The 24,567-nt window shown below is 39.4% G+C and overlaps 1 protein-coding gene across 1 annotated transcript; it reads right to left on the bottom strand.

The window, feature by feature from the left end:
• Nucleotides 1-3,579: 3,579 nt before the first annotated feature.
• On the bottom strand, nucleotides 3,580-6,900 carry klf5b (Kruppel-like factor 5b). Its single transcript, XM_053627735.1, has 4 exons — nucleotides 6,527-6,900; nucleotides 4,839-5,622; nucleotides 4,217-4,276; nucleotides 3,580-3,983 (listed from the first exon to the last, which is right to left on the bottom strand). The coding sequence occupies exons 1-4, from the start codon at nucleotides 6,827-6,829 to the stop codon at nucleotides 3,805-3,807; spliced, it is 1,326 nt and encodes a 441-aa protein (XP_053483710.1). The 5' UTR covers nucleotides 6,830-6,900; the 3' UTR covers nucleotides 3,580-3,804.
• Between the last annotated feature and the right edge of the window lie 17,667 nt (nucleotides 6,901-24,567).

Here is a 24,567-nt window from a genome sequence, read left to right as displayed (position 1 = left end):
TCCGCTCCTGTACAGTAAAAATATAAGCTTATAAAGTGTATTAACACGTGCACGTTCTCAAATCACTTTTTATAAACCTTTTAGTTCGTCTGTGAAAACGGAACGATGGAAAACATTGTTATAATAATTAAAGGGAGCATCTGGTTTTGGGTTTTTTTTTGTTTGTTTTTTTTCTGCTCTGGCATTCTTACAGTACACTTTCTGTCGCATAATTTTGCAACGGCAAACAGGGTCAAAGTTATGCAATAATGATGAGTGCCTAATATATTACACAAGAAGCACATGCAGAAAGGCAAAAGATGCCATAAGCACAAAAGTGCATCCGGTACCAATACACCTGTACATATGATCCAAACTAACGTACAGTAACAAGCCTGTTTGTAATGCACTGAGCCTTACGGACCTTTCGAAAGACAACATTTTTAAATGAAAGCTGTGAACATCTGCCCATTAATCACTTAGTGAGCAATGCTGTCTGCATCTCCTTGGGAGGATTTGGATGGATATATATATATATATATATATATATATATATATATATATATATATATATATATATATATATATATCTATCTTACACTTAAAATATCATCGTGACTGAAGGACACAGCTTCTCTGTTATTAAGGTTGACTTTTACCTCTTTGATATCACACAGTGAAATTGGAGTACATGTATGAGGCACCCTTACAGCTCAATTTGGTGCCTACAGAGTGGACCTACAGCACAAAAAGACAATGTCGCTTCGTTAATTCCTCCGTGAACGCTCGTTTCTGATTTGTATTCAACTTCTTCTGTACAGTATTGCCTCAGTTTCAATATCAACTTGGTTTCTTAATCTAAATATTTACTTTATTTTGTCTCCCCCCGTCCCCGTTCCCCCCTCCCTGATATTCTGTGAGTATCGTTCTTGTATTTATGTATAGTGTACGTGATTATGTGTAAATATATATTTCAGAGCTTTTCATTTTACTGCAGAGTCGAGTGACATGTTGCCCTGCTTTTGTTTCAAAAGGGAATCCCTTCACACTGAATCCTATCACAGAATGTCTTCATTTCAAATCAAAAGAAAAGTTGTTTTTATTCTTTATTTGAAATTCTCCAGAAGGTGTCTAGATATGATGTGCTTTGGTTTTTTTGTTTTTTTCTCTGTATTTTCGTTTTGTTTTGTTTTTTTTTGTTTTTTTTTTGTTGTTTTTTTTTTTTTATTCCCTAAAGATTGAGCTGTGAATTTTAAAATTTTTTGGAGTTTTAACATGATACTTGTATGATAATCTAATCGGAGGCATGGAAGTTAATAAAGTTGCATTTTGTATGGAATACACGTGACTGATTTACGTGGGCTGATGGTGGATAGTTTCAGCTTTGAATTCTGAGAAGTTGCATAAAAAAATAAATAAATTTAAAAAAAAAAAAAAAACAGCAAAATGTGCTTGCTGGACAAAAAGCACTGAGTATAACGTTAGGGACCGGGCGTGGCACACAGTGCAGCAGAACTACACCTGCCTGATGGATTTAACCCTGTAATGTACGTCACATACCTGTGACAGCAATTATCTAACCTTCCTTTTGCTGTTGAGCAGTTGAGCTTGTTTTGCTTTTACATCCCCATAAGCCGACGATTATATGAAATTATAAACCAATCTTTTTCTTTCAAATTAAGATAAATGACTAGCAATTTAAAAAAAAAAAAAAAAAAAAAAAAAACCGGCTGCATTACTTATTTCAAAGGTTAAACCAGGATGAAACCAGTTAGTCCACATGCACACATGAAACCACATTCGAACGAAGCGCTTCGAAAAGCTTCCGTGAGCATTTTCAGCAATAAGAGCTTCACTGCTTAACGTACCGTGAGGAACTTCAAGCCCTTCTTCTAATAATCATGATTAAAACCAGCATCAGAGATTGAGACTATTGAGACGCTGCCACTTCTCACTGGCCTGTAGCTCTTTTCGTCGAGGTGCGATGTGAGCACAGGGCTTTCTTTTTCATCATTGAATCGTTTAGATTCAATGAATTGAATCATTTGAATCATTTAGACTGACCCATAGACTGGTCCATGTGATTCTCACAGCCTGATGAAACCCATCCAAACAATATAGCACGGTCCACGTAGTCAGGAAATCCACACTACACCTCCCAGTGCTTTGGTCTTCTGATACATGATTCTATTGTATAATATTAAACAAAAAGACCAGTATTTATTTAATATCGTACAGTACATATGAGTCAATCTGAACACACGAATGGTTTGAAAAGTATAGGTTTGAACCAGCATATAAGAAAACACCCAATTCTCTAATAATAACACTACATTTGTTCGAGAGCAGTAGTGTTAGCTGTATCAATTCAGTTTAATTACTCTGTAATAGTACCACACCTATTATCATTCAGGTATGTGCCTAAAGCGTGGCAGGTGTGGTAAAGGACATGGCAGGACACAATGTCTAGGATCAGAGCAGCAGGACATGCCAGTTTGACTCGTATAGCAAGGGATTTACTGTGATTTATACACGTACAAATGATTCTGTGGAAAATAATGATGCATGGCTTGGTAATGAAGTATGAAATCTGTGACTCAAACGCTGTCCAAATACAAACGCATCGCTGTGTTGGAAATCTTCTGCTTTCAACGCAGACACACAGTGACTTTGTGAAATTAGGTCTCGATGTGAACCATATAAAAGGCTTTAGATGTTACAGTCCTTCATCAGAATCCATGATCTGATCTCTGCTATCGTTATTATAGTGTCACTCTAGGCGAGCAGGCCTTCAGCAGAATATCTGGAAACATAACCGATACCACACAGTCGATATAAAGCACGGGAAGCTTTACACGTAGAAAATGAAGCGCTATCTGCTGTAGCTGTTATTCAAAAAGAAAAAAAAAGAAACCCCTCCAAAATACCCCATCACGTAGTTCTTAACTTATCTAAAAGACTTTTTTTTAATATCGTTAACACCGTCAAACCCGTAGCTCTATTCACACATGTGCATAGAGAAGTACTTTATACAGTAAAAAAAAAAAATTATAATAATCTGAAAAAAATAAATAATAGAGTAAAGGAATTACAATATTTACACACAAAGTTAAAGCTATTAATGTCCCAAATTAAATCGAATCTTCTAATCATCCCAAATAAAGTCTCATATAAACGATTTCAGTTTCTGTAATGCGCTTTGATTAAGAATAAAAACAAAACCCCACCTAAAAAATGGTTCAAATCATTTAGCTGTGACAGAGACAGTACAGGAATACACGCGTGGAACTTCTATCTTTGGTATTTCGGATTCGGGTCTTTGTTTACTCGGTGCTTCATAAGCAACTTCTTTGACAATGGACGTTAATCTCATTAACGTCTCACAGGGTTTTCCGAAAAAGTTAAACTTTCCATTTCACTTGGACAGATGTGAAATTAACGGTAAGGTGCAATGGACTTAAGAATATATTCGCATTAAAAGTGACTTTTATGTTTCAAAATATGGAAAGGCACATTTTATGATATTATATATATATATATATATATATATATATATATATATATATATATATATATATATATATATATATATATATATAATACTACTACTAGTACTACTACTAAAATAAAAAAAAAACAGCTAATGAAAGCTCCCAGCTAATTTCCCACCATGTAGTGGTTGTGTTCCACAAGGCTACAGGTCTAGTGCCAATACCGTTTACTACTTGTGCCTCATGAGCTGCCAAAACCAAAGAAAACACAACACACCCAAGTTCTACTGACAGAAAGAGAGTGAGTCATGTAAGCCAGCATGGCATTGTGGTTCTAGCTCTGGTGTCTCTTCATGTGCAGGGCCAGGTGATCAGAGCGCGAGAAGCTGCGGCTACACACCGGGCAGTGAAAGGGTTTAGCGCCCGTGTGCTTCCTGAAGTGGCGTGTCAGCTCATCGGAGCGGGCGAAGCGCCAATCACAGCCCTCCCAGGAGCACTCGTACGGCTTCTCTCCTGAAATAAGACACGTCGCCATACGGTTACATGCTGGACATGCCATCTCTCCACTGAGTCTTGAGCCGTTTAAAATCACTTTGTATCTCAGGAAGAGGAGCTAACACAGACGTTCAAGTGCAGGCGCGTGTTGTTCTTCTGCCATGCAACATATCAAATTCACTGCTAAAATAAAATAAAAATAAACAAGAGTCACAGAAGACTTGTGGAATGTGTGTGACCAAGGTTTTTACCTGTGTGAGTCCGTAAGTGCGCCTTCAGATGGGAAGACTTGGTGTAGACTTTCTTACAACCTGATGCAAGAAATAAAATAATAAATAAATCACCACATGTGGCAAGACGAGCTCGAGTTCTAATATTCACGATGTCGTTCCACACTCTTTCTGAACCCCTGAATATCTTATGCAGGAGTGTTGGGAACGTCACACTACATTAGCTCGTACTGTTAAGTGTTAATACCAGGTGTTTTGGATCTAATGTAATGTTATAACTTTGTAATTATCACTATTAACACTAATTCTAGGTTGTTGCTGTTTTGTAATGAGACCTCTACCATGATCCTGTGACAACAGCGTGCACTGTGTGTGAGAATCTCACCACCGATTATATACCCATTTCACATTGCTATTATTTTGCAGTAACTTTTTTTTTCAGATCATAATATCTGTCACGCTGAATTGTTACTGGAGCACTTCCAAAATATTTCCTAGATCCTCCTAAGAGTCTGAGTGAAAGGTTTTGATTTGAAATCATTAAGTGCTGTGAGAGGTAATGTTTGCAGCTCAGAACTGCAAAGCCAGCTCTAGTGCTCAAGTAGGACAGTACCTGAGAGCAGAGTCTTATCTAACAGCTCACCTGGGACATTGCAGTGATGTATCCTCCTCTTCTCTAGATCAGGATTGCTCCTTCGGTTGTGCCTGGCAGGCATGGCTTGTGTTTGTACTGGTACAGCTGCTTGAGGGCCTAAAGCCGGCCCTACCAGTTTACATGCAATACTGGCAGCATAGGAGGGAGGAGGCGACAGCTTGTGTAAGAGTTCTTTTCTCCTGTCAGGACTGCTGGGCTCGGAGTTCGGGGGGGAGGGGGGAAGGTACGGCACGCTCGGCTGCTGATGATGCCGACCGAGGTGACCGGGAGGTGTGGACCCACTTCCCATATCACACATGGTTCTTCGTGCTATCGGAGAAATGGACGAATTCATGCTGTTGTACGATGACACGGACGAGCAAATGCCAGAGTGGGGACCAGGCACTACAGGGTCTAGGTCTGAATTCAGAAGTTGGAATAGATGACCGTCTTGGTAGTCCATCTCCGACGTCTCCTGCTTGATGAACGCCGAGCTGCACGTCCCGCTGGCTGGGCTGAAGTGGTGTGTGTATTCTGAGGGTGGAGGAGCTGACTGCACATTGCTGTGGCAGCTCGGGTAGCTGAGTGTATGCATGGGTTCTGGTTTCATTTGGGGTGCCAATGTGGGTCTTGTCGGTCGACAGAGCCCAGTACGCAAGTACGGGACTTCAGGCAGGAAGACGTTCATGTTGATGCTGTAAGGTACACCTTGGTCCATGGTCATGAAACCGTTCTGATTATACTTCTTATGCTCTGGCATGGTCTGGAACTGCGGTGGCATGTATTTGTCCATCTAAAACGAGAGCAAACATGATTTCACATGTTCAGACACGATTAACATAGTGAATGACTTGGTGAATAATCAGGGCTTTTATCGATCAATAATCGGTCTAGGAACAAACAAAAGCGTGGACATACCAATCATGGCACAACATGCCCGCACATATTTCTGACATTACACACCGTAACACCTTTCAGTTTAGCAGCTAAAACGGAAATAATTCCTAACTAGACGAATTATTCTTCGATGAACATCTGGTGAATCTTCACTGCACTGAAGACTCACCGGTAAAAGTTTATAAAAGTCGAACACAAACGAGCACCGGGGACGTCCGAAATCACAACCACCTTTTCTAACTACATTCACTGTCTACATTCAGTTTCATCGCAGTTGCGGAATACCTAATGAGACACGATGCTTCAGCACGAAGAACTTATCCCACAAAACGACTGCGGTTCGTTCGCCACTAAGGACTCGGTACTCGGAAGAAAAGGAAACAATTCTCAGTACACAGAAGTAGCCTACACTACAGAAGGAGGTAGATATGATGGTATATTCTCCAGCACTGCCTGCCTGCTAGTGGTGTCAGAGATGCAAATCCTTACAAAGCTCTATCATTGCTAAGCACACAGCCTGAACATGTTCGTCTGGAATCTGAATTTAGCTCTTCCAGCTGCTCGCCTGATCTGGAGAGCTCACATTAAACCATCATACCCTCAAGGACGCTTTCCTACTCCTACACAAACAAACACGTATTTACAAATAGAGTGGAGACAACAACAACAACAACAACAACAAAAAATAATAATAGCACCCTTGTTAAATTAGAAAGGTGCTGTTAGGAATTCAATAGACGAGACGCATGCTCTTCTCTGCGTGCATTTTAACCACCTGAGATGTTTTGAGATTACCGTACCAGAGTGTGCTGATCTGCTGGGGTGCCATTAAATCTGTTCCTCCCTGTGAGACGCTCCTGAGGTCTGAAAACGTCTCCGTGCGCTGTCTCGGGCACCGTGACCGTGAGAGGCGCGTTAAACGGCTCGTGTGGAGCTGGAGTGGAAGACGCGCTTCTCCTCAGCAGAGCGGTAGCCATTGAACGCTGCTCTTCACCCGACAAACCGATGGAGCTGAAGTCCTTCAGCGCTTCAGTCCACCGCGGGGTAAATCTGAAGGGCAACACCGAGCTGTCAGGAGCGTGAGCGGCTCGCGCGTCTGACATGACACATGACGCAAGAGGCTCATTTCAACGCCGCGAGACTGGGCGTGGCTCCACGGGCGCAAACGTAAATAATTCCATCTCGCTTTTCAGCCTGTTAACGTGTGTGTGTGGGTGTGTGTGTGTGTGTGTGTGTGTGTTCATTTCAACACACCATACGCCTCGTGTAGTCCTTGATGGACACAATCAAACAAACAAACAAACAAAGCAATTACTCCATGATTTTGTGCTCGTGCTCGTGCACGTGATTGGCTGATTGGTGGATAACTGCATAAATGGGCAGGTGTGCAGGTGTTCCTGTTACAGTGAAGTACTTTCATTTTCAAAGGTGACCAAAACAAAAATGCCCACGTTAAAAATAGCTACCTTTGCCCTGTATATGATTACCAAGTTAGCTATATTTATGCTTTGTGTAGCTGAGAGAATGTCAGTGTTTTATTAGATTTGACTAAACCACAAGGATGTCACACAGATTAGACAGCATGGGCATTCGAAACCTTCCCTGCATGGGTTGGATTAAGACTGCAAAATATCATTTGGTAAGAAATGAATCGTTAAAATTGTCAGCATACCATTTAGTTATTTAGCCAAACCACGCTAGTGAGTAAAGTTATGGCCTTGTGTAGTTAATGCATTGCCTTAATGTCTAGTTAATACAGAAATATATTCCGAATGGTTCAAATGAATAATAAATGAAGTTCTATTCTGGACTAGAAGTTGCACTTGCAGCAGATTTCTGTGACTTCAGACCTTTTCTGACCGCCGTTCTGTCTCAACAGTAACAGTGGAAATTCCAGTGAATGAATGTTGACACAATGTGTCTATTTCCTTTTAGGTCCACATCCCTAACCCAGCATGCTGCCCATTATCCACTCAGAGTGAGTCACACTGACCCAAATACCCGACACAACAAGCTACACCTACAGCAGCCGAGGTGTAAAAAAATAACCCAACATGTTTGTTTTTTTAGAGATTTTATATTAAAATTTCACGCCATCACACATCTTTCCTTATTACCGGACTGGTGCCCTTAAGAGTACGTCTTCTGCACCTTTGCTGTGCAATTTTTGCCTGTAAACATGGATGTAATGTACCTTTAAAATGATTTAAGGTGCATCAGTGAACCATAATAAGTTTTCAGAGTAAAGCTTTAAAGGTATATGCACCCATTCGACATTACAGCGTTCGTCAGACGCCCTTATCCAGAGCGACTTACAATGATCTCATTTATACATCTGAGCAATTGAGGGTTAAGGGCCTCGCTCAAGGGCCCAACAGTGGCAGCATGGCAGTGCTGGGATTTGAGCTCACGACCTTCCGATCAGAACCGCCACCCGCTGAGCTACCACTTTACCAGGTCAGTCCTACGTCAAATGTATGCGTTTTCTGAGAATGCACTGTGAAGATACGCTCAAGAGCAAGAACATTGAATAAAACTTTTTCTTTGTTTCTTTATTTAAACAAGAAAATTTGTGGTTACAAACAAATTCCTTTATAAAATCTCATATAAAGCCAGCTCTTATCAACAAATTATGAAATTCCTCTGTAATATTATTATGACTAGGTATATGAACAAACAATTGCAAATTTCATGAACAAAAGTCACCTAGACCCAGAGATTGAAGTGGTCTGCTACATAATCTGTTTACTTTGTTTGGGGGTGGGGTAGTGGTGGCTTGGCGGTTAAGACTCTGGGTGACTGATCAGAAGGTCGGGGGGTTCAAGCTCCAGCACTGCCAAGCTGCCACTGTTCGGCCCTTGAGCAAGGCCCTTAACCCTCTCTGCTCCAGGGGGCGCTGTATCATGGCTGACCCTGCACTCTGACCCCAACTTCCTAACATGCTGGGGTGTGTGAAGAAACTAATTTCACTATGCTGTAATGTACACATGATCAATAATGATTTGTTATCATTATTACTGACATGCATCTATTTGTCTGTAACGTGCAAAAAGTCATGTTTAGAAATATAAAATGTTTTTGTGCTGACTCAATAATACAGAAGTCATAAAATAAACATAAAATAGGGTGCCTAGATCTTTCATGTCATATATATATATATATATATATATATATATATATGACATATATGTCAAGTTTTTGAGTCTAAAGTCTATGAGACGTCACGTTATATAAGCAATTCATTCAGAAATCTGAAAAATGACCGGCGTCACGAAAATTTTAATTTCTACCTGTAGTGTAGAAATGTGTTGAGCTGCATTTAAAACCGTTTTTTTCTTTTTTCTTTTTCTTTTTTAAACAAAAAGCATCTGAGCTCAATCTCACCAGGTTCATTCAGAGTGGAATTGCAGACCATAAGTCACTCTAGCTCCCCACTTCTCTCCCTTGGGCCATTTGTGCTGGTATGCAGATCTGCCTGACTGCACTACAGCTGTCTGCGAGCACGGCATGCTCGATGCCAGTGCATGCCAAGGGTAGTGGTAAAGAAGGCAAGCACACTGCCAGAGATGAATATTGAGAATGTTAGATCAAAATAGCATGAGATGACCCTGTTAAGTCACATACTATGCATGCTAGGAGGAGCAGAGGGCACTGATTTGAAGGAAAATGTTGGAAGGCAGTCAGTGTATTTTAGACGTTGTGACACATTTTGATTCCTTTCCTTAAATGACACGCAGCATGGCTATATCAGGATTTCCAGTTGTCTTATGGCATTTCAGACATATTTAATCTCATATAGTGCCAGCTGGTTGAAATAACTGTACAACGATTCGATCTCAGAACATCATCGGCACACGATAGTGTAGATTCCGTTCACCGGAAGAGAAATGCATTCGCCATTTTTTTGTTGAATTTAAAAAACTTGAGAGTGAAATGACGGTAAGAAGGGAAAGCCAGACCAGTCATCCATACGAAAGTGCGTGCGATCCGCATTCATACACAGGTTTGCTTGCCCGCATGTTGCTGACATGAAACAAGGCTCATGTGGAACAGGTTTGGAGACAATTACACTAAAGTAGAAAAACAAGTCAACAAATTCGCATGGCATTCCTAAAGGGATAGTCATTTAGCATGACAGATTTTCTACTCAGATTTCCCAGGTTTGGATATATGTGAGAGTCGCACTGAGAAGAACATTAAAAAGTAACCGTTAGGCTTAAATGAATGAGAATTTATACAGTTATACGCGTGGAGCTGTGGTCTGATCGTCTCACAGTACTTTTCTTTCAAACCATGACAACAAAATATTCTTCTACAAGTTATGAATAGATGATCATGCTGTTTAACTTTCAATGTATTTACAACCCCAATTCCAAAAAAGTTGGGACAGTATGGAAAATACAAAAAAAAAAAAAACTATATAAAAAAAGTCATTTGAAAATCTAATTCACCCTGTACTGTATGGAAAACGCATTATTAATACATTATTTGATGTTTTACTTTGTGAATTTTATTTATTTTTGAAAATATGCACTCATTTCAAATCTGATGACTGGAACACACTCCAAAAAAGTTGGGACAGTCGATTGTTCAGCACTGTGTAACATCAGCTTTTCTTTTAATAACATTATTAAGCGTTTGGACGCTGAGTGGAGACTCCAGTTGGTTAAGTTTAGCAAGTGGAATTCCCCCCATTCGTCCATTACGCATTTCTTCAGCTGCGTGATTGTAAGGTTCCTTCGTCGCCTTATTTTGCGCTTCATAACGCACCACACGTTCTCAATGGGTGACAGGTCACGACTGCAGCAGGCCATGCTCGCACCCGCATGCTCTGTTTACACAACCATGCTCTTGTAATCCGGGCAGAATGTGGTTCGGCGTTGTCCTGCTCTGGATGGAAGCATATGTTGCTCCAAAATGTGTACATATCTTTCTACATTAATGCTGCCCTCACAGATGTGTAAGTTATCCATGCCATGGGCACTGACACGCCCCCATACCATGCCAGACGCTGGCTTTTGGACCTGACACTGATAACAGCTCGGACGGTCCTTTTCCTCTTTGGCCGGAGAACACGACGGGTGTTTTGTCCAAAAACTATTTGAAATGTCGACTTGTCGGACCACAAAACACGATTCCACTGTGCTACTGTCCATCTCAGATGAAACCGAGCTCAGAGAAGTGGCCGGAGCTTCTGGACAGTGCTGATGTACGACTTCTGCTTTGCGTAGTAACGCTTTAACTGGCATATGTGGATGCAGCGGCGAATGGTGTCGACCGACAAAGGTTTACCAAAGTATTCCCGAGCCCATGTCAGGATCTCCATCACAGACTCATGACGGGTTTTAAGACAGTGACGTCTGAGGGTTCGGAGATCACGCGCATTCAGAAGTGGTTTTCGGCCTCGCCCTTTACGCACCGAGATTTGACCGGATTCCTCGAGTCTTTTAATTATATTGTGCACTGTAGAAGGTGAAACGCCCAAAATCCTCCCGATCTGTCTTTGGGGAACGTTCTTCTCAAAGTGTTGTATTATTCTCTGACACATCTGTTGTCAGATCGGTGAGACTCCCTTGCTCTTGAAGGACAGGACCTTTTTAGAGGCTTCTTACATACTATGATTAGACGATTGCCTCACCTGTTCCACATCACCTTCTTATTTCAAATTCTCACATCGCTATTAGTCCTAAACTGCCCCTGTCCCAACTTTTCTGGAATGTGTTGCATGCATCACTTTCAAAATCAACATTTACTTAAAAAAAAAACTATGTAGCTGATTAAATAAAACATCAAACACCTTGTATTTATACGTTTTTTGTTTAAATACAGCTTGAAGTACATTTACAGATTAATCCTCTTTGTTCTTATCAGCGTTTTCCACACTGTCCCAACTTTTTCAGAATTGGGGTTGTAAAATGCAGAACACTATACATTTCACCAACCTTTAATTAACATTTGTTTTCACCAAAGAATCCTACTTTACTCGTCTTCACTCCAGATATCTTGAATTCAGTGTGTGATTGCACATGTTGAGTGACTGCAGTGTTTTACGTTCCTTTCCTTGAGCCATTTGTGCTTGAATGCAAATTTACTACAGCTGCTGTGAGAGCAACATTCTTAATGTCAGTACACATTACAGTGTACAGTGTACATTACAGTACAGCGAAGAGGAAAGCACACTGACACCTCCTGGGTTCATATTCTGTACCGAATAGATAACTTGTATATAATAACTGTATATAACATAATAACATAATAACTGGATATAATAATTATAGACAGACAGATAGATAGACAGACAGACACAAATACAGACAGACAGATAGATAGATAGATAGATAGATAGATAGATAGATAGACAGACAGACAGATAGATAGATAGACAGACAGACAGATAGATAGATAGATAGACAGATAGATAGACAGATAGATAGATAGATAGATAGACAGACAGACAGATAGATAGATAGACAGACAGACAGACAGATAGATAGATAGATAGACAGATAGATAGATAGAGAGATAGATAGATAGATAGATAGACAGATAGATAGATAGAGAGATAGATAGATAGATAGACACACAGACAGACAGATAGATAGATAGATAGATAGATAGACACACAGGCAGACAGATAGATAGATAGACAGATAGATAGACAGATAGATAGATAGATAGACAGATAGATAGATAGAGAGATAGATAGATAGATAGACACACAGGCAGACAGATAGATAGATAGATAGACAGATAGATAGACAGATAGATAGACAGATAGACAGACAGACAGACAGACAGATAGATAGATAGATAGATAGATAGATAGATAGACAAACAGACATATAGATAGACAGACAGACACACATACAGACAGATAGATAGATAGATAGATAGACAAACAGATAGATAGATAGACAGACAGACAGACAGACACACATACAGACAGACAGACAGACAGATAGATAGATAGATAGATAGATAGAAACATGTCCAACAGCTGCATCACAGATCTAAGAAAACGTTCCTCCAGTTGGTGTCCATTGGCATGAATCCATATGGAACACCTGACATGGAGTAAAATATTCTGACCAAACTATCATACGGCTATTCGAACAGTAGACGTTTAGAGTCAGTGAAAGTCTTATGGCATCAGATATATTTGCATACAATGTAAAATGAAAATAAAAAATGAAAAAAGTTTTAGATGACCAATCCTGACCAATCCAGGTTAGTGTCTGTGTGGAGTTTTGTCCTCTCCTCTGGGTTCTCTGGTTTCCTCCCACCTCCCAAAAAACATGGCAGTAAGTAAAATGACATAGCTAAATGAAAAAGTAAATTATCCCTAGATATGAATGTCGAGATTATAAGGCTGCATCTGCATTTTGGTTGAAAATGAACATAACTTCATCCCTGGGGAATGCTTTATTCTTCTGTTGTGTTAGTTTTTTAGTTATTTTGCAAAAAATTTTGGTTCAACAAATAAATAAAAAACCCCTCCAACCTCACAGATAAACTTGGTTTAATAAGGCCAACCATAATTCAGGACGAACATGACTGAGATAAAGAGGCCATTATAAGCTGTATTGCTAACAACAGGTTTAAACTCAAATGTACAGACAGACTTAATAACCACGTTATTAGAACTGACATTTCAGCTTGGCGTTTTGGATAATAATTTCCTCGGTATATTCCTGTGTATAAGAAATTGCACATGAGGTCACAGAGAGAGACAGGGTGGTGCTTTAAAACATATATACCTTACATATGTTCAAATCACCTATTCATATCAATTCATTGAAATACAGGCAACATAGTGACCGTATTGTTATTTCAAGTATTAAGTAGCAAAGCTAGCAAAGTAGGTTTAAGTCACAAAGCTCTGTCGGACAATGACAGACACTCCTGATGACCTGTTATTTAGCAGTATTTAATTACAAGGGTGTTACTTACCAAAGTATCTACTATTAAACTGTAGTGAAACAAAGGGTATAAAATGTGTACAGGCTTTAAACGATGTCAATCAGAATCTGTATTTACATGTACCGCTACACCATTTATGGAGTCTTTGGAGCAAAACAAAACAAAACCAAACAAAACAAGAGGAATTAAAAACGTCATATTGGGTGGATAGCGTGCAAACGCAGCGTGCTAACTCTCACAGATCACAATCCTAGGCGTTCACTTAACTTAATCATAATAATAGAAGTAGTAATAATAATAATAATAATAATACAGAAGGATGACGGAGGACGTGTTTTAAACACCGTTTCATCTCTGTATTTTGTGTTTGTTGCCTTAATACAGCAATTTATGGGATTGTACAATTAAGTGTGTCATATAAAAAGAACTTTTTGAAGAAAAAATACCAGGTAGGTTTGGATATCAGCTGATACGCAAGGTTTTAGTATCGACATTGGTATCGGAAAAGAAAAAGTGCTATCATGCCATCTCTAGCAGTAAGTATTACGGGCGTTTCAGTTCACCTTTGCGTGTGAAGTTGGTCAGTAGAGGGTCTGATTAGGCGCTGAGTGTAGGACGTTTGTATGTTATGCAGCTTTTTATTTTAAATTGAAACTACAGGATCCTTTAAATAGCTTTATTTCTTATAATGTTGTTTTAGTTTAAAGCACTGTTCAGGCACACTACAAAGCTGACAAGGATAGAGTTCACTGGCATGACAGGACACAGATATGGGTCACCTAAAGCCCTGTACATAGGTACAGATCTACATTTGGAGTATGCTTTTATCAAAACCATCTCATCATTAAGGAAATATACAAACAGATAATAATGTATTCAGTTATTCATTCATTTTCAGTGACCGCTGTATCCTGCTCAGGTTTTTGGTGCATTTGGAGCCTCTCCCAGAAACACGTGAGGAACATGCGATACATTCCGGATGGGACGCATCGAAGACGTCCACACCCATTCGCACCCATTTCATGACACTAATTAACCTCCATTTTGAGAGTTGGATTGGGGACTATATATGCGTGTATGCTATTCGGGCCAAAGTTTGTAGACACCCAACACCTATATGTGCTTTTTAAACAACCGCTCATTTCCCCAGTCGACCTTTGCTGTTAGAATAACCTCCACAATACTGGGAAGGCTTTCCTGTAGATTTTGGAGCATGGCTGTGGGGATTTACGCATTCAGCCACAAAGAGCATTAGTGATCTGCAATTGTTGTCTGGGGCGCATTCGGCGTTCCAGTTCGTCCCAAATGTGGTCAGTGGGGTTGAGATCGGGGCTCTGTGAAGACCACTCGAGATCTTCCGGTCTAAACTCGGCAAACCATGTCTTTATGGATCTCAGTTTGTGCACGCTGGCATTGTCATGCTGGAACAGGTTTGGGCCAGTGAAGGGAAATTGCAACAGTTTGGGGAAGAACCACATGTGGGGGCGATGGCCAGGTGTCTGTAAACCTTTGGTCATATAGTGTATATAAATATATATATATATATATATATATATATATATATATATATATATATATATATATATATATATATCTATATGCATGTTTGTATGTATGTGTGGGTATGTATGTGTGTGTGTACAGACAGGTCATTAATTACAGGCCAAAACAGAAAGAATGGAAACATAAGGAGTACAGATGCTTCCAGGCAGGTATTCTGAATGACACCGTGAAGCAGTTAGCATCCTAACATTGTGTATAAAATGCCAAACAGTTGGCCTCGATTTTCACTCAACATGGAAAACATCTTAGAGACTCTGAATGAGAGTTCATTGTTGGGTCAGACATAAAGACTACTCTATCTAGCAGTGTTTCAATAGGGACTGTGAGTGAAGTAACATCGTCGTTTACATCTATGGGAAAGACATCAGTAAATATGGATGCATAAAGCACACCATGATGCTTGTGAATTTGTGTGATATGTAAGGTATAACTGAAGAGCAAGGGTTCTTCAGGTGACTCAGGATGTCAGTGTAGGATGTGATCAAAGAGGCTGTCGTCTTCATAATGTCGACAGGTTGTCCCTAAAGTCTCCACTCATAGGGGAAATGAACACTATATAGCAAAATAGCTTCCGAAACGTTTCACACTCAGTCCTTTAAGAACGTATCGGAATCGTTCTCATGGCCGAATAGGGAAGCTGTCGTAAGGTTGCGATGGACCTTAACAGGAAGCATGGTGAGCACATCACACACGACACTGACACCGACCGAGAAGCAGACGTCCACTGACGAAGGCTCACCCGACGTGGTGCTGGCGTACATAGTCCACTATGTATGGAGAATTTTGGGACACCCTGTAATAGGGTTGCAGTGTACATGTATGAACCATTCATTACATTACGAGTTCAGAGGAGAAAATAAACCCACAGTCACTGGTCTACAGAGATGTGGAAAGAGTAATACGCTCAGACGAATCATTCATCCATGCTTCGTGTCTACTTGCCCCCTCAGACTGAAAGGTCACTGCAAATCGATATAAAGTTCTTCACCTGTATCCTATGATGAAACATTTCTATCCTCATGGAAGTGGTCTCTTCGAGGATGACAGAGTCGACATCAACAGGGTATGATCGGTTTGTTCAGTACAAAAAAATGATGGAAGTCACCAATTGAGTGAATATCTTTTGTGTGTTCGGTTCTTCGTGTGGTCAGGTTTCCTTCCCGGTTGTCCTTGCAGTTGCATTTATTATCTTTACGTAAGCTTTAAATTCAACCGTGTATTTACTTTCTAGATTAGTCTTTAATCCTGCTAGTCTGACCAGCTACCAGTTAGAGAACCAGCTGGTCAAACTGGTAGAGCATGTTTTCCAGTTGGTAAATGATTCCTCGGCTCCCTTATTACATGACTAATTTGAGTAACAAAGGTTTGTACTTTTCTAATTGTCTTAGCGTGGTGAACATTCAGTTTCCTTTCTCCCAGCGCTCACCACCCGGTAGAGAGAATCTACCAGTTTGACCAGCTTCACCTATGCCTTGGCAGCTGGTTACTGGTCAGACTAACCTGGAGTTTTCAGCAGGCATCTTTCAGATTATCAATCAATCCTTAAACATTCTCCAGGTACATTATAGCATAGTTTTAAAGTTAAACTCACATACTTCTAGTCACTAGCACAGAACCTACCACTGCTAAGATTTATATTCAGCCTAGAGGTATTCCTAAATATGTGTGTGTGTGTGTGTGTGTGTGTGTGTGTGTGTGTGTGTGTGTGTGTGTGTGTGTGTGTGTGTGTGTGTTTTAAGCAGTTTACTTACTACGAAACTAACATTTCTGTATAAAACACCGACATTTCGGTATGGTGGTGATGTATTTGCACCTCATTCCCAGCAGGTGGCACTGTTTAGTTGTGTAAAAGATGTTTTACGAGGATACTTTGCTACTTTATGTTCCATTTAACAGGTGCATGATTTGTTTATTAACTAGAAAGCTACTGTTGATAATGATATTTAATTACTGTGTTTGTTAATTTATTACTATATCCATCAGATGTTTGGTAGCTCATTACATTTTTAACTTCTTTTTTTTTTATTTTCACGCAGAGGTGAAAGAGTTCTTTTGCTTGTCTGATAATTTAAAGTGATTTAAATGGCATTTTTGTCCTTTTGTTCTTTTAATTTCTAGTTTTCAGTGTCTCCCACTTTTTGTTTATTGTTTAGAGAGTTACACTCAAGCAGTGAACAATTACACGGTGTTATTATGTAGTTTAAATATAAAAGCCTAAATGGCTCTCCAAAGGACATCATTATGAAATTGTTTATGAAAAAAAAAAAAGTTTTACCATATAATAATAATAATAATAATAATAATAATAATAATAATAATAATAATAATAATAATAACGACGTAGTAAACAAAACATATCAGCACTCATGCACTTTCTTTGCCTGCCGTTGACACGGTGTTATCTGCTCGTGATCATGTTGGTAGTATTATTCTGCTCTTGTTTGTAAAACAGCAGATGAGGCTAATGCCAGTCTCTGGGGAAAAGTTCAATATAATTTGTTAATTAAATGGAATAATTTAATTACAGTAACTCCGAATACATTCATCAAAATAAATTGTTTTTCAAGTCCCTGTTATAATTAATATTTAAATGGAAACGACTCAGCTTCTAATGTACATAGTGCTTCCCCCACCCACTTTGCCTGTTCATCCCCCCCTTCCCCCCGCCCCCCCCCGCCCCACCCCGGTACCCCCCGATATTCAGCGCACAGAGGTGTGTGTTTGATATTCAGTGATACTGCTGGCTGAAACCAAACATTTATTACAGCAATTTAATTTAACCTCTCAACAGGCTTTTACATGGAGAGCCGAGGGATAGTATCAGTGAAAGGCATTCAGTGTTCACTTATTAATCTGCTCCTGCCTCTGGCCCTTTCATAAAGGAGGCCGAGCATTATCCAGACTCCAAACATACCAGGGCCTTTTAAACTGTCTCCAATTTCATCACAACGGCAACTAGATAGAGTTCGATTCAGCCGAGCAAGGCGAAATAATAAAACATCATTTTGGCTAATCTGCTGGAGGAATGTGGAGCGTTTGATGTGGACAGTGCGGTGTCTTCACTCAGAATATTTGCCTATTGACTCAGATGAGATGGAGGCCTGCAGTAAGCTAGTAAGCTCCTCAGCAGCCTTCACCTTACAGGTGCTCTGGCAAACACACAACCCTGGCCTTGTTTCACATGAAGACAAAGAAAGAGAAATACAAATCTGATAGAATTGATCTGACAGTGGGAATGACTTGTGGATCGAGCGGTGGAGAGCTTTACATTCCCTCAACGTATTTTCCACTGTGTTTTTTTTCTTTCTTCTTCTTCATCAGCATGAAATAATTCTTCTTCTTTTTTTTTTGTTTTTTTTTTTTTAAAAAAAGAGAAAAGTATTTTAAACTCTCTATTGTTGCTCATTGTTGGATTTTTCTCTTTAAGAAAAGGCAACGATTTCTTACAGGCGTGTTAAATCCGAACGCTGTAAGTGTAACATGAACATGTGTGTTGAAGGGTAGATTAGGTTTTATAGGCCGATATAACACTCCATAAACAGTGCTTGTTTTAATATTCGGGATCTGCAGGACAGTATTTTGCCCACAAAACACTTTATGGCAAAATCATGCCTGCAATGCAAATCGCAGATTATTTTCGTCTCAAATATTTATAGTACATACAGAGAGATTTTGTAATCAGCTCTGTAACGTGAGATCCACTGGTCATTAGCAGGAGTCTGGTGTGTTAAAAACGCCGTGTCCAGAGCGGGAAGATATCTCTCAGAGTGGTCTATCAAAACGAGATGAATATTACACTGTAATATAGAACAATCAGCTCGTCACCTGTGAGACCAGCTAAAGCACATGCCGATGTGCACTCTGGAGACAGGACAAGTTTGTGGAGTGTACAAGCTGAAGACTGTTCATCATGTGTGAGAGAAACTGAGAATAATAATAATAATAATAATAATAATAATAACAACAACAATAATAACAGTAATAATAGTAATAATAATAGTAATATAATAACAATAGTAATAAGAATAATAATAGTAACAAAAATAATAATAATAACAGTAGTAATAATAATAACAATAATAATAATAGTAATTAAAAAAACAATAGTAACAACAACAATAATAATAATAATAATAATAATAATAATAACAACAACAACAATAATAATAATAATAATAATAATAATAATAATAATAATAATAATAATAATAATGATAATAATAATATGTTTTAATATGTTTCATTTAGATAGCACCTTTCCAGAGCTCAGGGACGCTTTACAATACAATGACATATGAACAATGAACAATCATGGACAAACCCACAATGTGAAAAACAGTGAACACTGAGAAAATGAGAAATGAGAACATGCATTATTACAGATTAGGACAGATAACACAGATAACACAGATAACACAGATCTGATTTTAATTGGGGATTTGAACTCACGATTTGAGAGCATTGTAGAATGTGCAGAATGGTTTATTACAGCAGATCGATGAATGATATTCCTTGTTAAATAAAAAATAAAAATAGTGTTAATTCATAATTTTAAACAGTGTGTATTTTTCGTTAAGTGTATACAGACCTCCATTCCTTTTTGGAAGGATTTCATGCAGGTTATATATACATGAGCCTCGTGTTAGGATTTTATTGCCTTGATTTGTATGAAGACTAAATATGGTATGATATATTGCAGTCTGGGAGATGAGTGGATCCTCAGCAGGCACATTCTTAATCATTACCTGATCTTTCCTCAGCTCCTCCTCCGCAGTCATTGCCCAGATTCTTTCAGAATAGACCACTAATCATCGAACAAAGCTGTCTCTATTAGCCTCCACCGGCCTTGCTCTTTCTTTACTCTCCACTCACTTTATTTAGCTGTATGGGGTGGGAGGGGGGAGGGGGAGGGGGTAGATAGGAGGGGGTCAGCTAATATTTTAGCATTTCTCATTCTTATAACCAGTTAACTGATCAAAAGTATTAATTACGGACAGGATAAATGAAACTTGTAAAGAAAACCCCGAAAACTACTTTGTGCTGGGTATTTTAATAAACGCAACCGGTGCCGTGCCTCTGAGGTGAATAAGGGCTGAACAAAAGGGCACCTTCATGATTAAAGTGATTAGCGATGCCGTGAAAGAAAGAGCTGTCAGTCACTGGGGTTCTCTAAAGACAGTCGCCTGGGTTCATCTTTTACATACCCAGTGTAAAATGTGAGGTAACTGTGAGGTAAATGTGAGGTAAATGTGAGGTTAATGTGAGGTAACTGTGAGGTAAATGTGAGGTAAATGTGATGTAAATGTGAGGTAAATGTGAGGTAAATGTGATGTAACTGTGAGGTAAATGTGAGGTAAATGTGAGGTAACTGTGAGGTAAATGTGAGGTAAATGTGATGTAACTGTGAGGTAAATGTGATGTAACTGTGAGGTAAATGTGAGGTAAATGTGAGGTAAATGTGATGTAACTGTGAGGTAAATGTGATGTAACTGTGAGGTAAATGTGAGGTAACTGTGAGGTAAATGTGAGGTAAATGTGAGGTAACTGTGAGGTAAATGTGAGGTAAATGTTAGGTAACTGTGAGGTAAATGTGAGGTTAATGTGAGGTAACTGTGAGGTAAATGTAAGGTAAATGTGAGGTTAATGTGAGGTAACTGTGAGGTAAATGTAAGGTAAATGTGAGGTAAATGTGAGGTATATGTGAGGTAAATGTGAGGTAAATCTTTGATTAGATTAGAGCAAGCTTGGATCCATGATGCTCTTCACTTCAGTGATTCTTATTCACTCTGCATGATGAAATGCCTCCTTAAAAAATAAATAACTATTTAAAAAATATTTTATTTATTCCTTACAATCTGCTGTAAAACCACAGGCATTTTATTGTTCCCGGATATGTTAGCAAGGACTCATTACTCTCAGATAATCACACCAATAATTACCCATAAAATAATACGAGAGAATGTAATCCAGCTTTCCTGGACGTAGGACCTGTCTTTATATTTTGGATATTTATCACATTTATAAAACAACTTGCTAGGTTTTTAAAATTTTTTTAAATCATCCTCTATTTGTGAATTTTACTCGTTTTTTTTTTTGTTTTTTTTAATAATTAAGATCACTTTGGTATCAAAATAGTCTGGAGGTTTGTTCAAAGGTTTTTAATTAGGACTTTATTTATGCAGATTTGCCGAGAATTTGCATAAAAAGCTATTCTGCAGATGGGTTTATGAGAGTAATGAATGTGCCAGCCTGTAATATAACATCTGCTTCATCACAATGGCGCTCGTCTTCAGGAACGGGGGGAAAAAAAAGTGTCGATTTTAACGAAGAACTTGCTGAAAAACATCTCCGAAACATCGAACAGACTTCTGAGCAACAGGGGAAGCAGAGCAACTCCAGACAACTTCGTGTCAATCTTTTAGTTTTGTTTATTGTGTTTATATTGTTTATTATATGCAGTGATCACATACTGTAGAAATCATATCTATCTATCTGCCTATCTATCTATCTATCTATCTATCTATCTATCTATCATATAGGTGTATTATCTCCAATGACACAGCAATGACACAGAAGTGGAATTGTTGATGATGGAGCTATTTTTTTTTTTCATAGAGGTTCATAAATAAAAGCAGTCACTTTCCATCAGTCCACCGCAGCCCAATCATGTATATTCAGCGTTTGCGGATGTGTTCAGGGCGTTTAGAGATTGAATACGGGGCTGCTGTGTGTGCATCCGCCACTGGCTACAAGGTCACTCGGCTATTGATAAATCACACAGCTGTGATTCCCCCCTGACAGCTCAAACTAACATCAAGCTGGATGGGAGAGAACAAAAGACCATCAAGCGGCCCTTTTCTTGACACTTTTATTCAATCACGGCCAGATTGCTTACGACAGCAGCAGCAGCTGTTTTGTCTTCATCTTTCCCCATTTGATAAAGCGTGTCAAGTCATATTTTTGTAAGCACTTCGCTTCACCCCTACTGTGTGAAAGCAGCTCTTGTTCAGCATATGCATTCCACTTGAAGGGATCATCAAATGGGTCAGGGTTTAATGACAGGCCTCTCAAGGTCATCTAGCATCTTAGAGGAAACCGCAACAAAGCAACAAGCTGAGGGTCAAAGATAAGAGCACGCTGGGAGATGTCTTAGATAAAGACGAGAGAATTAAACAATGAGAGTGCGGCTTGGCTTTGATTGTGTTGTTTAGCAGAGGCACTCTGTGATTGTTATTTTGGGACCTTCATTTCACACAGGGCTGATGTTAACCTTGTCCCCACAGGATAGAGGTTACTGATATGAGTAATGCTGCACATGCCCATTGTTTATTTAAGAGCTCCCAGGAATGGGATTTCCATTCGCCCCGCTAAAGTCTCGATTTAGATTGCATTTGCAGCAGTTGTTTTCCGAGGCATGTGTGATCACAATTACAGATGATCAAATGTTTGGAGATCTGATGATGCGGCCTGCAGGCAGAACATGGCTGGTGGCCTGTAATAAAAATAAAAAAAATTAAAAAAAAAAAAAAACTATCACTGTCTTGCCGTGAAGTCGCTTATTCTGTTTGTCATACCAGGCGGCGGTGCTGAAAGAAAATCTGTGAGGTTTTTTACACCAAGCTCCTAGATGTATACACAAACAGATGGAGAAACTAATGGCCAGTGTTGCACTGTTTATCCATATCATTGACCATATGTCTCACTGTCTTTGGCAGCTTGAAAGGTTAATGTGCATTCCCTTGGCCCAACTGCTCTTATGCTAAAACTGGATGTAGTCTTAAGGAAGATTAAGTGCTTCTGAGTATCTTCTGTGGTCAAACAGCAGAGCGCAGATTCCTTATTAGGGCTTGTTTGAAAACAGAGAAACTGAGATCTATTTCATTTCGTATGTTGTTATTGTGTTCAGCTATGACTTTGCAGTTTGTTGAGATGACAATATTTTCTGCTATTAAAACAACCCTAAAATAGCGAGATGAATCGATAAACACTCTGTGCAAATGATTACATGACTTACATGTGGAGATAAGGACAACGTGTTTGTCGGAGTGACTCCTCTGAACGCGGTGTGCCGAAAACACATGCATCGCCCTCTAGAGAAAGAGGGCTTCAGAAAGGCGTGGCCACCTTGCTCAGGTTAAGTGATGAACGCTACGCACGGCTTCATCCCTACACGTCCTTTTCATATACTGACTCGTCTAGAAGCAAGCAAGGTTTAGGTCATTTGGACCTGAGCGTATAAATTAGTGCAGTTTCTCTTAGGGACGGTTTATTAAAGTTTATCTGTTGCTCATTACAGCGGAGTTTGTATGCATTGGGATACAAGTGGTTGTACAGAACAGAAAGAGTAAGTCAGGCCATATTGAGGTCAGAAATTCAAAACAAAACAGAAATTCAAAACAAAGCAAGCAAAAACATTGCAGAAGGATTAGGTGTGTCAAGATCAACTGGTTGTGGAATTTCTAAGAAACTTTGCCTGTGTCAGACCTGATCCCCCCCCCACTCCTCCCCCACTGCTATAAAAGCCTCCACACGTCAGGGACGGTTTTCCACTGGATTTCGGGACGTGTCTGTGGGGACTGGGGAGTGAGTTCGGGCACTGATGTGGGGTGAGGAGGTGTGGTGCGCAGTCAGCATTGCAGTTCATTCCAAAGGTGTTCAGTGGGGTTGAGGTCAGGGTTCTGTGCAGGACATCATGTCTTCATGGAGCTCGCTTTGTGCACAGGGACATTGTCACGCTGGACCTGGTTTTGCGCCCCTTAGTTCCAGTGAAGGGGAATCTTAAAGCTACAGTATACAAAGACATTCTAGAGAGTCGTGTGCTTCCAAATTTTTTGTGGCAACAGTTTGAGGAAGGCTCACATGCAGGTGTGATGGTCAGGCGTCCGCAAACTTTTGGATATACAGTACTGTGCAAAAGTCTTAAGCACCCTATTTTTATTTTAGTACAAACTTTGTTTTATTTTATGACTTCTACATTATTAAGTCAAAACAAAACATTTTAGATTCCCAAACATTAGCTTTCTAGCACAAATAAAACTGCTACTATTTTTACTTTATTTTTTTTCACACCAAATATTGACTTTGCTTCATTTACTACTGTTTACTGCTCTTTATGGTATTTTTCTAGAATGTAGAAACATTTAATTTCACTATTTTGAAGGCATCTTTGCTCTACAGCATTTCTTTGCATGTGCCTAAACTTTTGCACAGGACTGTATGGTGTATATAAATTACCATTCAAATGGTTGAACACACCGGCTTAGAGAAGGGTCTCTCTTCTTTTTCTTCTTCTCCTTCTCTTCTTTTTCTTCTTCTCCTCTTCTACTTCTTTTTCTTCTTCTCCTCTTCTACTTCTTTT

The sequence above is a fragment of the Ictalurus furcatus genome, chromosome 6 (genome assembly GCF_023375685.1).
Source record: "Ictalurus furcatus strain D&B chromosome 6, Billie_1.0, whole genome shotgun sequence".
Taxonomy (NCBI): Eukaryota; Metazoa; Chordata; class Actinopteri; order Siluriformes; family Ictaluridae; genus Ictalurus; species Ictalurus furcatus.
Note: the sequence above shows the minus strand (reverse complement) of the source record. Positions and strands in the feature narration are given on the sequence as shown.

Bases quoted from the DNA above. Each gene is read 5' to 3' on its own strand.
- klf5b (XM_053627735.1), bottom strand. From the start codon at position 6,829: ATGTCAGACGCGCGAGCCGCTCACGCTCCTGACAGCTCGGTGTTGCCC. The intron at 5,623-6,526 runs GTACGGTAATCT...CTCTCGTTTTAG, and splicing joins CAGCAGATCAGCACACTCTG to ATGGACAAATACATGCCACC. The intron at 3,984-4,216 runs GTAAAAACCTTG...GTCTTATTTCAG, and splicing joins GCACTTACGGACTCACACAG to GAGAGAAGCCGTACGAGTGC.